Source organism: Hyla sarda, chromosome 6, assembly GCF_029499605.1.
Source record: "Hyla sarda isolate aHylSar1 chromosome 6, aHylSar1.hap1, whole genome shotgun sequence".
In the NCBI taxonomy this organism is placed as follows: domain Eukaryota; kingdom Metazoa; phylum Chordata; class Amphibia; order Anura; family Hylidae; genus Hyla; species Hyla sarda.
Window position 1 is genome coordinate 200,705,066 of NC_079194.1, and position 15,060 is coordinate 200,720,125.

At 42.4% G+C, this 15,060-nt stretch overlaps 1 protein-coding gene across 3 annotated transcripts in view; it reads left to right on the top strand.

The window, feature by feature from the left end:
* The window catches only part of NUP93 (nucleoporin 93), a 69,921-nt gene extending 62,979 nt beyond the window's left edge, over positions 1 to 6,942 (top strand). For all 3 annotated transcript variants that reach the window (XM_056526194.1, XM_056526197.1, XM_056526196.1), the window contains exons 19-22: positions 944 to 1,061; positions 1,270 to 1,353; positions 6,357 to 6,485; positions 6,599 to 6,942. In XM_056526194.1, coding sequence (XP_056382169.1) covers positions 944 to 1,061; positions 1,270 to 1,353; positions 6,357 to 6,485; positions 6,599 to 6,709 — 442 coding nt within the window. In that variant the 3' untranslated portion in view covers positions 6,710 to 6,942. The remainder of the gene's footprint in view (positions 1 to 943; positions 1,062 to 1,269; positions 1,354 to 6,356; positions 6,486 to 6,598) is intronic.
* The last annotated feature ends 8,118 nt before the right edge of the window (positions 6,943 to 15,060 follow it).

Genomic DNA, 15,060 nt, shown 5'->3' on the forward strand with positions numbered 1-15,060 from the left:
TAAGGAGCGTTTCCTACACAGCCTGAACATTGTTCGGGCTGTCCGGATCTATCATTCGGTCACCTCCTTTTCGACAGAGTGATTCCTTTGTGATTCCAGAGGGTAGACGCAAGGGTCTTCTGGCTTCCAAGGCGACAATTTCGCGATGCATCCGCTCTGCCATATCGTAATCGTACCCCCGCAAAGGGAAGGTCCCATCTTTTCGAGTGACAGCGCACTCCATGCGTTCCATTGGGGCTTCTTGGGCTTTCCGTGATAGGGCTTCGGCCCTGCAAGTTTGTAAGGCGGCCACCTGGTCGTCCTTGCACACTTTCACCAAATTCTATCAAGTACACACTTTCACGTCTGTTGACGCCAGTTTGGGCGGTAAGGTGTTGCAGGCGGCAGTGGCTTCGTCCTCTGCCTGATTCTGTGTGGAGTATTTTTCTTCTCACCCTGGGGACCGCTTTGGTACGTCCCACGGTTCTGTGTCCCCCAATGGTTTCCGAAAAGTAGATTTTTAATTCTTACCATAAAATCTCTTTCTCGGAGGAGCGCCCACCCATGGTTTGTGCACAGGTTTTGTTTGGTCTTTGTTCGAGGGGTGGCTCTGTTTCTATTTTTGTCTGGTTCCCTCAAACTCCTACTGGTTTTCTCTTCTGTCGGTTGCCTCCTACTGCTTTGGGACTAAACTTATTAGCACAGGGTCAGTAGGCAGGTATATCCTGCCAGGAGGGGCCGTCTTTTTTTGTATGCCTGGTGTCAGCGCCTCCTAGTGGCAAATGCATATACCCACAGTTCTGTGTCCCCAATGGATCCTCAGAGAAAGAGATTTTACGGTAAGCATAAAAAAATCTACTTTTTGCCCTTTTATTTTATTTGTGATAATTTCCATGAATTTCTTGGTTAATTCCAATGGATTTGTTATTTTGTACATTACCATAGGAATTATTTCTCTCTGCAGATACAGATCCCAAGGTGTAAGCGCAGAAAAAGCTATAAACTCCACATTTTATCTGCTTCTGGATTTGATGACTTTCTTTGATAACTATCATTCTGGCCATGTTGATCTAGCGTTTGATGTAAGTAGTGTAATATTTCCACTAACCAAAAGCCTGTGGACAAATCTTAGTACTTTGTGTGATTTTGTTTTTAAATATTTAAGTGTTATTGTGTTTGTAGAATCTATGGTTTCTTAGGGAAAGTCATTATATACCCTAATGCCCACATTTGAAGTGGACCTAATTGAGGACCATATTTTTTGTCTCTTCCCATATGTATCATTCATAGATTATTGAGAGATTGAAGATTGTACCTCTCAGTCAGGATACAGTAGAAGAGCGAGTTGCTGCATTCAGAAACTTCAGTGATGAGGTAAGTGAACTGGGGACTTATTAGATTTTTTATTTTTTTTTATAGATTTAACCACTCAACAGTTGTGCTCTTGAAAAAGGACTCAGGCTCTTGGAAAAGGAATACAGTTTTGCCCAAGAACAACTCTTGCTGAGTTTGAATTCAGGGTGGGCTATGAATTAGTAGTAACTGGGGTTATCCAGGAATAGAAAAACAGAGCTAATTTCTTTCAAAAACCGCTCCCCCTCTGTCCCCAGGTTGGGTGTGGTTCTGCAGCTAAGTTCCATTAAAGTGAATGGAGCCAAGTTGTAATACCACACCCAACCTGGAGGCAGACTGGAAGCATTTTTTTTAAGAAATTAGCTCTGTTTTTCTATTTCTGGAAAACCCCTTTTAATTAAAGTAAAGTTTTGATACTGTATTTTGCTTTTCTGTGCATGTCAGTTTGTGGTCTGTGCCCTGGTCCACAATAACAGCACAGTAGCACGTTGTATGCTGATCCACTGTGTGCTGCTGATTCATCTGTCTTTCTTTCTGTATGTCTTGCCTAATTTCTTGCCTATGTCTTGCATAATACTCCCCTTCTCCTCCCTATGTCACAAAATGTTTCATGACACCAAGAGGAACTGATATAAGGGAACAGAGGGATACAGTTTGGAGAAAACTACATAGAATGACAATAGGAACCTTGGTGGACAGCATATAGGCGTATTCCCTACTACAATTTGTCTCTCCTCCTCGCCTATCTCCCGGTGCTAAAAGATTTAATGACACTGTAAGAAGGCTGCACATTGGCTGTCAGTGTAATGCTGACTGGCAATAATAAAGCAATAAAAAAAAAACTTTAATTAAATTAAAAAATAATAGTAAACAGGACCCAAGCAATAGACAAAAAATATATATATTTTCGTATACTTTTAAATAGCAACGCTAAAGCTACAACTCATTCTGGGAAAAATAGACTTAACGCACCTGAGTTATGCATCAAGAAGATATACTTTTATCATCTAAAATAAAATGTAAAAATTTACTTACCGAAATGTTTTCTTTCCATTTCGTCCCTCAGCAGCACACAAAAGGGTTAACATCTTTCTCTTTTTCTACTGGACAGAAGATATGTTCACAATAGGATTAATCAAACAATTAAACAATTAATCCAGGACATCTGACCTTCTCTGACTACAAAAACCCTCAAGAAACAGACACGTGTAGTATGCAGCAAAAATATTTAATAGGGAGGGTATCTGTGCCGCCTCGGGACTCATGGAAAGAAAACATTTTTTGGTAAGTAAATTTTTTCCTTCCATTTCGTCCCTCGGCAGCACACAAGGATATGCAAAGCAGTAAATTAAAGGGGAGGAAAGAAGATGCTACTTCCAGCACATGTGTGCCAAAGGACACTTCCCTGCTAGCTGTGAGGTTCAGCTTGTAGTGCCCGACATATCTGATCAAGAGAGACTTGAGCTAGGTTTGCTCAGGATGTAGACATTGCTCTGGTGGAATGAGCATGGACACCAATAGGGCAGTCTTCTCCACGGATGGAATAGCAGAAACAAATTACATCCTTAATCCAACAGGCTAGAGAAGCCTTGCAGGCCTGCTTACCCTTGTTTTGGCCAGAGAATTGAAGAAATAGAGCTTCTGATAATCTGAAATCCTTGGTTCTGTTGATATAGGAAAGACCTGCCCTTTTAACATCCAGAGTATGAAGTGAAGACTGTAGGTCATCCTGAGGATCCGAGCAGAAATCAGGTAAGAAAATTTCTTGGTTAAGGCTGGAAACCGAACAAACTTTAGGTCTCAAGAAAGGCTTTAACCGTAGAATTAAGCAATCCTGCTGAATCTTCAGATATGGAAGCTGAATTGACAGAGCTTGAAGTTCCGAGACCCCTTTTGCCGATGTAATGGCCACCAAAAAAATAACTTTCCAGGAAAGCAGTTTCAGATCTGACTGCTCTATGTGTTCGAAGGGGTGACTCACAAGAGCCTGGAGAATTGTAGGTAAGTCCCAGGATGGGACAGGAGGGACCACAGATGGTCTAAGGTTAGACACTGCTTTAAAAAAAATCTGGAGACCAGGGCACTGTTGGAAAAAGAACCTTGGAAAAAGTACATAGCTGAAAAATGCACTTGCAGCGTATTTGGCTTGAGGCCTTTGTCGAAACCATCCTTCAGAAACTCCAGAACATGCGACAGAGAGGGAGAATCAGAATGATGATCCATACACCAGGACTTAAACAATTTCATGACCGAGGAGTAAACCTTAAGTGTAGAAGGTTTTCTTGAGGCTGCTAGTAAGTTGATTCTTCTGAGATCCATCATCCTCTCAGGAGCCAGGCCGTAAGACTGTTTGTGGAGAGCTGGATGGTATAATCCTTCTTGAAGTATCCGGTCCGGAAGGAGTGGTAATTCCCAAAGACAGCCTTTTGAAAGCTTCCACACGAGCTGGAACCATGCCCTCCTGGGCCAGAATGGTAGAATTGCTAGCACTTTGGCATGATCCTCCTTGATTTTTGGACAGCATTCGTGGAATTAGAGGAAATAGAGGGAATGCATAATGGAATCTGTTGCTCCATGGAAAGGCCATCCAGATGATCGGGGTGGTCCTTGCGATAAATGGAGCAAAATGAAGGGGTCTTCCGGTTTGCTCTTGTTGCCATGACGTCCATCTCTGGTTGTCCGAACTTCCTGACTATCTGAAGGAAAATCTTGGTGTTGGGACTCCATTTTGCTGGATTGAGCTTCTTCCTGCTCAAAAAATCTGCCTGGGCATTCAGAGAGCCTTGAATATGCACTGCATGGTGATCCACAAGATGATCTGCCCAAGCCATGAGGGGACGACATTCCTCCATCATCTGAGATGACCATGTCCCGCCCTGCTTGTTCAGGTAAAAAACAGATGGGAGGTAGTCTGATTGAACAGGACTCTGCAGCCCTGCAACAGAGAAGAAAAATTAGTTAAGACAAGACGTACCACTCTAAGCTCTTTACTGTGGGAAGACAGAGACACCTCTGACTTGCTCCAAGTACCTTGCACCCATTCGAACCCTAGATGCGCTCCCCAACTGCTGGCAGAGGCATCTGTAGTAAGGAGAACCTGAGGAAAAACTCGCAAAGATCTGCCTGCACCCACCTTGTCTGGACGCAACCACCAGGCTAGATCCTGTTTCGTGGACCTCGATAGGGACATGAGTTTGTCCAAATCCCATGGTCTCCTGTTCCACTGGTTCAAAATGTCGAGGTGTAAGGGTCTCATGTTCGCTCTTTCCCAAGGGACTGCATCCAGAGCGGACGTCATCAAGCCTAAGACACTTATGGTGGACCAGACTGACAACTCTGCAATTCAAAAGACTATTTACCTCCGAGTTCAATTTGATGAACCTGTCTTCTGATAAGAACAGTCTCATAGCAACCGAGTCAATCCTGACCGAGAAACCTCCCTAGCGAGGTTGGAGACAGATGCGATTTCTGAAAGTTGAGGAGTAAACCGTGATCTTGCAGCACTGAAATGGTGATATGAACATGATGAATAAGAGACACCTCGGAGTGTGCTAGGATTAGCCAGTCGTCCAAATAGGGAATTAGATTCACTCTTTAAACATAGATGGGCGGCCAGCACTACCGCTACCTTCGTAAAAACTCGAGGCGCTGACGACAGAGCGAAGGGAAGACATGTGAATTGAAGGTGTAACACTTTCTGGTCCATGACTACTGCCAATCTGAGTAATCTCCTGTCAGACTTCAGGATTGGGACATGAAGGTAGGCATCCTTCTTGTCGATAGTCGCCGTTAGATTGCCTTGCTCGAGTAGTGCCAGCACTGATCTGATGATTTCCATCTTGAAACTCTTCTTTACGATTTATTTGTTTAGGAAGGTGAGGTCTATAACGAGTCTCCAAGATCCTACTTTCTTAGGGACTGCAAAGACCCTGGAGTACACTCCAAAACCTCTTTGATGGACTGCAACGGGCTCCAAAGCTCCTTTTTGCAGGAATTCCGAGGTCAATGGAAGAATGTGAGGAACTTGCCTGTTGACGAAAAATTAGTTTGGAGGAATTTTCGTCAATTCCAGTGTGTAGCCCCTTGAGATGAGTTTTTTTTAATTTATTTTTTAAGGAAGATGGGAACCCCCCCTTGTTGCTCATGCCTTCCAGGATTGGATTTAGCTGAGACCCAAAGAGATCACGACCCTCACAGTGCAGAGAGCAAAAGTGATTTTTTTGCTGGAATATCTCCAGACCACTCCTTTAGTCAGAGTGCTCTTCTCACCGCAGTAGAACTGTCGAGAATCTTGGAATTAAGCAGCAGGACATCCAGTGGAAAATCTGCAAGGAAATCAGCTTTCAGCTTCCTATTTGGGAGATCTCGCTGTCTCTCTTTCCTTGTTACTCCATCCTGTAGTTCCCTGGTTAACAGAAGAAAAAACACATGTTTGTGTTTCTTGGGGGGTTTTTGTAGTCAGAGGAGGTCCCTGGTCCAGGTGTTGTGGATTAATTGTTTGATTATTCCTATTATGATCATATCTTCTGTCCAGTAGGAAAAAATGAAAGATGTTAACCCTTTGTGTGCTGCCGAGGGAGGAAATGGAATGTGACATGTTTGGGAAAGTTTACCCACTTAACACAATTGCATTCAAACTAAAATTAATAGTTTTCCAGAAATTTACATCAGTGGTCTGTCCTAAAGTTGGGCCATTTATGTATAATAGGTGGTGGTCCAACCTCTGGAACACTCACAGATCTGCAGAGCAAAATGCCATGAGTGGATGAGCTGCCATAATAGGCCCAGTTGCCCAGTATGCAAATCTGTATCTGGTAAAACAGTGAAGGGGCCATTGTTTTCTAGCCAGCACTGCAATGCCTCCTGTTCTGTTAAATATAACGGGAGTTTACTTGGTTAGAATTTACTGGTCATGCATTGAAGCCTTATCCTAAGTAATTTATTCTTTTGTTTGATTCTGTTGACTCTGTGTTTAGTAAATCTTGTTTACGTTTGTTTTGGAATTTAACTTGGTCTTTCTCCAGATCAGGCATAATTTGTCTGAAGTTCTTCTTGCTACCATGAACATATTATATACCAAGTACAAAAGATTGAAGAGCAGTGGCCCCTCTACACTTGGAAGACCACAGCGAGTTTCAGAGGATAAAGACTCGGTGGGTAGTGGTATTTTTGTATTTTTTATTTATTTATATAGATTATAGTTTCCCTCTCACATACTTGTTACAAATTTATTTATTTTGTTATTTATTTATATATTTATTCACAGGTGTTACGCAGTCAAGCCAGAGCTCTTATCACCTTTGCTGGAATGATCCCATTCAGAATGTCTGGAGACACAAATGCACGACTTGTACAGATGGAAGTCTTAATGAACTGATTTAGATACTTGTTTGAATATCCTACCAGCACTATGCTGTGTTGTTAAAATATTCCAAATACAACTTTTTTGTTTTCAATATCCTGTTTGAATTATGTAACAGATCAAAATGGTAGTCTTTTCATAAAATGACAATATTTTACTTAGTGCACCATGCTGTACATACGTCCTGAATGTTTCTGATCACCATGTCTCCTTACCCAATCACTGAGTAAAGATGGCTGCTAAAGTTATTTAACAGTTGCCATCTCTACTCATCTCCTAGGGGGTAGCCAAGCATCCCCAGTAACCGCAATCGCCTTGATTAGCTTATCGGAATTGACCAGCCAGTCCCAGCACTTCCGTGCCAATCCAACCTCTGGTGGTGGTACAGCACCAATCCCTGTCGAGTGCTATGAGGAAGGTGGAAGTGGTGCCTCTGATCTGTTGGTGTGTGTGGTGAGGAGCCAGGGAGAGAACATTAAAAAAAAAAAAACTACAAACTAGGGACGTCACGATACTGGACGTTTGCACGAGTACTTGTACTCGTGCAAATGTCCGCGTTACCTAATCCGATATCTGCCGGCGGGACTCTTGCAGGCAGGTATCACGGAGGTGCGGTAAGCCGCCTGCACTCTCCACTCCCGAGCTATGCAGTGCGCCTAGCAGCTGAGCACACATCATAGCCGGGACCCGCAATAACCCTTTAGATGCCGCAATCAAAGTTTAAAAGTCCCGAGATGTACGGCCGATTTGCTCTTGGATGCAGATCGGGATCACAGCGGTGTCCCCATCAGCTGTGAGGACAGAAGGAGGTCCCTTACCCTGCTCTGTGCGTCCGATCGTCGCTCTTTTACTGCAGCCAGCCATGGCAGGCAGTAGTAAAGGAGCGCCAATAACACTGATCACTGCTATGCTATGGCATAGCATTGATCAGTATGCAATCTACAGATTGCATGTACTAGTCCTGTGTGGGGACTAAAAAAGTGGAAAAAGATTTGTTAAAAATAATTAATGTGAATTAACCCCTTCCCAATAAAAAATTTGAATCACACACCTTTAAAAAAAAAATTAAATAAAATAAAAAATATATATTTTTTTAATATAAAAAAGCCCTTTCTCTTATAAAAACAAGAAAGCACCCCTTTTTCACATTAAGGGTGCGTTCCCACAGGGCGTATACGCAGCGTATTTGACGCTGCGCAAAATGTATGGCAGCAGCGGGAAATACGCTGCGTATCCCTTGCTCACTATACACACAGGGCTTTCCGGCGGCAGCCCTATGTGTGTAGTGAGTTTTGGAGGCGGGGCCGTGTGCCGGCGTATCTGTGACGCGCGGCCCCGCCTCCAAAACTCACTACACACATAGGGCTGTCGCCGTAAAGCCCTGTGTGTATAGTGAGCAAGGGATACGCAGCGTATTTCCCGCTGCTGCCATACATTTTGCGCAGCGTCAAATACGCTGCGTATACGCCCTGTGGGAAGGCACCCTTAAGGAAGAAAAAAAAAGACAGTCACATGACATTGAAAAAAGTATTGGTACTCTGTCTTAAAAAAATAAAATGGTATCGGGACATCCCTTCCACAAACTTATCTTATTGCACCATTTTTCACCCAAATACCCCTTTAAGCAACTGTCTGGGGAACCAGTAGGTGTAACATCCGGTGCTGTGTGGCCCCGATAGTGGTTTTGGGAGCTACCTGTCCATAACCTTTTTGAGTGCAGGTGTGTGATGTTAGAAAAACCTAGATCTGACCAAATCTGACCTTTTAGCATTCAAGCCATGAGGTGGAGGTTTTCTGGAGAAGAACTTCTGACCAAAAGAAGAATATTTTAGGACTCTCCCAAGCCTAATTTGCTAAGATGAAGCCACCACTGAAGATCCGTTATGGTATCTGGGGAAAGTCCAAAATCCAGGGGATTCAGGTGTATGTTCAGGAAATAAGTAAAAAGGCCCAAAACACTGATGTGGTAGCTGACTGGAGGCTGCTTTGATAAGGCAGTCATCTATGTAAGAAATGAATCCGTTGCCTTGAGATCTAGGATAGTCTGCAAGGTTCACTAACAAGTAAAGTGTAAACTGTCCTGAAGATTTCTCCTCCGAATGGCTACGCAAAGATATTTCTGGTAAGCAGGTAGGACTGAGATGTGTAGATGTGTGTCCTCTAGAGTCAATTTGGCTTTGAAGTCCCCTTAAAGGATGGTGATGACAGATCTTACTGTCTTTATCTTAAACCTTTTATTTAGTATAAATTGGTTCAAATAAGTGAGCTTATTACCAATCTCCATTGACCTTTTTGGGGACTGCAAAAATGTGCAGGTACCTACATTGACTTTTCCCATGAAGAAGAGCAGCAGGAGGAGGGGCCACCAATTCTGATACAGAGAGTGATGAGTAGAGAGACTACTTGTTCTGAGGAGATTGTACCGCCTGAAACACCTTTTGCAGTTGAGATTTGAACGAGCCAATCAAGCTTTGAGCTTCAGACTGAAAACCTGCAGCACTGGCGGAAGAACATCAAACATCACCTTGAAGGTCCTCTGGAATGGACTGGTTGCCTCGTAGACAAGCCAGGTGCCTCTTTCCTCTTACTCTTGCCTGCAGATCCATCCACAAAACAACCGCCGAGCCGAGAAGTTCGTGACGAATCGAATTTACTGTAAGTTCGCTCATCTCTATATGCAGCAGCTGATAAGTGCAGGAAAGGTTAATATTTTTAAATAGAAGTAATTTACATATCTGTTTCACTTTCTGGCATCAGTTGACTTGAAAATAAATAAAATCCACCAGAGTTCCCCTTTAAGTTGCATAAATGCAAAAGTAGTACTGGAAAACCATAATGCTTCAAAATAGCCTTCATACAGCCCTACCTACGGATAAATAAGGTTATAGGGGGTCAGAAATTTGCGGTTTTCTTTTTAATTCTCTGCCAAAAATAAGAATTTTTGTTGCACCGTACATGATAAGGAAAAATGAAAGCTATCATCACAAAGTATAATTGGTCACGCAAAAAAAAAACCTCATATAGGTCTGTGTATGGAAAATTTAAACATTTATGGCTCTTAAAAGAAAGAAGAAAAAAACGAAAACACATAAAATGAAAATTGGCTGTGTCCTCAAGGCCATAATGGGCTGTGTCCTTAAATGGCAACTGTCATTATGCAAAACTTTTGACATGTCCTAGCGACATGTAAAAAGTTTTGATCAGTGGGGGGAGGGGGGGTCTCTGTGTTCAGACATGCGCCAATCAAGAGAATAAACCAGGGGAAGTCTGCACTCGCCATGTTCTCTCCCAGCTTAGTGTCACCTGATTGAGACAAACACTCTATTTAAATCTATGTCTTAATCACGTGACTCTAGCGGGGGCGAGGCAGCGCAAACTTCTGGCTCGTCTGAACACTCACACCTCCACCGATCAAAACCTGTGACATTTTGACATCTCAAGGGTTTTTATGATGACAAGTACTCATCAAGGGGTTAAATGGGAGGTTAATTATAAAAAGAAATACTTTACAAAGAAAAGCAAAATGAACGCTACAGTGAATTTTATAAATTTCTTTATCTTCCATGAGTTAAAAAGAAATCTTTAGGGTGTCTGATTCGATTTTGGCCTGTATACCACTTACAGTTAGAACTAGGCCATATGACCTTGTAAATGTAATCTAATTGTATTGATTTAGGCATGTACTTGAACGGTCCACCCTTGCAAACATTTTTTATTGTTCCATTCTATGAAAAATTTACCAACTTTGAAAATAGAAAATCTTGTGGTCATATGACCATACATCTGTTCCCTACAACTTAGTAAACTACCAATGGAACATTAGTATGTAGGGAACACATTTTATAACTGCAGGACCAGAGTATGCAGAGTTTGTTAGTAATATCTTCATAGTTGTTGTTAAGCTTATAGTTTAAGAACAAAAGTTGGGGAAACTGCCGGCAAACATGCCAGTAATGGCGGACATCAATACAGATCACAGCATCTGTGGAAAGCAAGCGCTTTAAATGGCTAATCAGATCAGCCAAGGGGATAAGATCAGCCAAGATGGCAGACAGAGGTCACTTCACCTGTATCCGCTGTTCTCCCAGGGTTTCCTTCTCTGGTCTGACATTGAGCAGACCAGAGAAATAGATCTTGGATAATACTAATCAGTGCTATGCCTATGCATAGCAATGAACAGTATTCGCAATCTGATGATTGTTATAGATAGTCCCCAATGGGGACATAAAAAGTGTAAAATAAAAATTTTAGTTGCCCCTTTTTCCCCATTTAACGCATAAAAAAACTAAATTAATAAACACATTTGGTGCGTAATTGTCTGAACTATCAAAATATAATGTAAATGAACGGCATAAACGTAAAAACAAATCCAAAATTGCTGTGTTTTGGTACCATCACATAAAAAAAAAAAATGCAATCAAATAGTCACATATACCCAAAATGGTACCAAAAAAAATAAAAAATACAGATCACAGTGCATAAAATAAGCAATCATACAGCCCCATATACGGAAAAATTAGAAAGTTAGGGTTGGTCAAAATAGGGCAATTTTAAACATACGGTACTTATTTTGTGAAAAAAGTTTGAGATTTTTAAAAGCAGTACAGTAATAGAAAAGCATGTAACTATGGGTATCATTTTAATAATATTGACCCAAAGAATAAAAAAAATAAGCCCTCACATAGGTCTGTGGATAGAAATAGAAAATAGGTGGCGAGGAGGTGGGCGGTGTCCTTAAGGGGGTTAAAGAGTACTTGTTATATCTCACAAAAATAAAAAGTTATGTTACTCAGTAACTAATACTGATAATGCATATCATTTTTTTTGTCTAGCACCGATATTTCTCTCACAAATACCTTCTATGTTTTGCTCACTTGGTTCGTCATTCTGTGCTCTGGAGGGGGGGGGGGTAGGTGTCCTCACCCTGCATGACTCCTCTTCCTCCCTGAGTCTGCTATGCAGGTTGTCCATATCCAATCAGGCTGACTGCAGGCTGCTCTGTAACACCCCCCCTCCTCCCCCTTTTTTTTTCCCTCACTCACTTACTGGATGTTGTCCCTGACTGTGCTTCAGCTGGGACAAAGATGATACTGCAGCCAGACAGGATTATGTTCTGGATGGTATGGGGACCCCTAGTGGTCTTTTTTATAGGCCATCATTTCTATAAAAAAGAGATGCACATTTTTTTTATGAATTATATTGGAAAGGTAAATTTTTTGCCAAGATTTACATTATATAAAAAGTTATTGAATCTGAGTGCCCATTTAATGCCTATAACTCTCTTATAAAAATGACTTTTAAGAAGTGTTACTATTTTGCAAAGTTGTCTCATTTTCCATTTTTGAGTTCATTAGAGCAATAAAAAATATATATTAAAGTAGGCCCTCCGATATGTAGACAGCAGGTGCTTTTCTTTAGGGAGCTGAATAGTTGACATCAGCATAAGGGTGAGTTCACACCACGATTTTGCTATACGGTTTCGGCATACAGTTTCATAAAAAAAAAAAAAAAAATTATGCAACCATACAGAAAACCATGCCCATAGACTTCCCATTCAAAACCGTATGCACCATAATGCAAACGGTTGTCTCCGTTTTTTAAACCATACGGTTTTTTAACTTTTTTTTTTTTCCCGGCCACAAAACCGTGGCCTACGGTTTTTAGTCCAGGTGAAAAACCATATTAAACCGTATACATTTTTTTTAACATGGGAGTCAATGGGAACCGAACAGAACCGTATGTGCGTACGGTTCCATACAGTTTTCACCATACAGTTTTTCACTTTCCACAGTTTTTTTTCTTGGAATTTCAATCGAACAAGTGAAACTTTATTCATGATGGAGTGAAAAGTTCAAAACGTATACCGTATTTATCGGGGTATACCATGCACCGGCCTATAACACGCACCCTCATTTTACCCAAGGATATTTGGGTAAAAAAAAGTGTTTTACCCAAATATCCATGGTAAAATGAGGGTGCGTGTGTGCGCGTGTGTGCGCGTGTATACGCCGAACACCCCCAGGAAAGGCAGGGGGAGAGAGGCCGTTGCTGCCGGCTTCTCTCCCCCTGCCTTTCCTGGGGTCTAGAGCCCTGCTGTCGGCCCTTCTCTCCCCCTGGGTATCGGCGCCGCTGCCCGTTCTGTCCCCCTGACTATCTGTGCCGGCGCCGACAGCCAGGGGGAGAGAAGGGGCAGCGGCACCCATTGCCGGTGCCGCTGCCCTGTTGCCTCCCCCCATCCCCGGTGGCATAATTACCTGTTGCCGTCGTCGGGTCCGCACTGCTTCAGGCCTCCGGTGTGCGTCTCCTGTGTCGTTGCTATGCACTGCACACTGCAGCGCATAGCAACGATGCAGGGGGCGCACACCGGAGGCCTGAAGCAGCGCGGACCCGACCCCGGCAACAGGTAATTATGCCACCGGGGATGGGGGGAGGCAATGGGTGCCGCTACCCCCTTCTCTCCCCCTGGCTATCGGCGCCGGCACCGATAGTCAGGGGGACAGAACGGGCAGCGGCGCCGATAGCCAGGGGGAGAGAAGGGCCGGCAGCAGGGCTCTAGACCCCAGGAAATGCAGGGGGAGAGAAGCGGGCAGCGACGGCCTCTCTACCCCTGCCTTTCCTGGGGGTGTATCTGCATATAACACGCACATAGACTTTAGGCTAAAAATTTTAGCCTAAAAAGTGCGTGTTATACGCCGATAAATACAGTACTTTTTTTTTTCTTCAAAAAACGCATGCAACCGGACATCATTTTTCAAACTGTATATGGTTTTCAACCGTATACAGATAAAAATTTTGTACACACGTTGTGATACAGTTTAGTCAGATTTTGAGGAATCCACTTTTTTATCAAAAACCTGATAACGGGAACTGTATTGCAAAAACTGGTGTGAACCCAGCCTTACTTAATTTGTGAACAGTTTTTTTTTTTTCCTTAATTGTAATATATTACTGTGTTTCATGAAAAAGTCTTTGCCGAAGGTTATATTGTTACTGTTACTGTTTCAGTCAGTTAATGTTCTCATTTTATCTACCCTTGATCTCCGTAAACAATTCCACATATATATTTATGCAGGATTTTGGAGTTGCAGGAAAGCATTCCTTGACCAGCAAGCGTGATTTACAGACTTGACTGAAATGCCCTACTACTAGGTTTGTCATTAAGAACAAAGTGCACAGTACATTGTTTGTTTTTCTTTGAGGAAGTTAAGTTTTAAAACCAAAAATCTGTATTCCAATGTTTACTGTTTCCATTTTACCTTCTTCAGTCATGAGATGGGGACATCATGACTAGAGGAAGACAGTAACACTATCTACTAACTAGCATTGTCATTCTAAGTAGAGTAATTAAAAGGATACTTCTTTATTTTTTATATGAACTGGTGCCAGAAAGTTAAATATATTTGTAAATTACTTCTATTTAAAAATCTCAATCCTTCCAGTACTTATTATCAGCTGTATGCTACAGAGAAAATTTTTTTATTTTTATTTTGTCCACAGTGCTCTCTGCTGACACCTCTGTCCGAGTCAGGAACTGTCCAGAGCTGCATAGGTTTGCTATGAGGATTTTCTCCTGCTGTGGACAGTTCCTGCATCAGGTGTCAGCAGAGAGCACTGTGGACAAGACAAAAAAGAAATTCAAAAAGAAAATAATTTTTTTCTCAGTCTCCTTGCTCCCCCAAATTCTCTTGTAGACACCACCTCCTATGAAGCTATGGCTATTTACACTCCTCTACGTTCTGACTCTCTTTCTATCCTATACTCTTCCCTCAACCAACCCACTAAAGACCTTAAACTTCCTTTTATGCTGCAGTGGGAAGAGGATCTTCAGCAGACTATTCCTTTGGAGGGTTGGCATACGTGTTGCGCTCATCTAAGCAAAGGCAGCTGGCAAGTCTCCCTGGTTGAGACTGCTCTTAAAATTTTGCATAGGACATATTATGTCCCTACACTACTTCACTCCATCTATCCTGAGGTATCGCCTCTCTGTTTCTGAGGCTGCCCCTATAGGGGCACCATGTGCCACATTTGGTGGACGTGCCCTCCAGTGGCCTTTTGGACCACTGTTATGGACCTAGTGTCTTCGCTTGCTACCTCTACTCCTGATCCCCTTACTTGCCTCTTTAGCCTTAAACCTGCTGGGCATGTCTGCATTCCCTCTTGTCCAACACATTTTATTAGCTGCCAGAATTCACATAGTGTCAAAATGGAAGTCCCCTGTCCTCTCTGCCTATGTTTTTGGATAGAATAAATACCATTATGTTGTCTGGAAAACTTAATGCATTACATACTGATACTGTGGCCCGATTTTACAAAAATGTGGCAACCCTGGATCTCTTCACCTCACGCTGCAGATGTCTCATTATTTG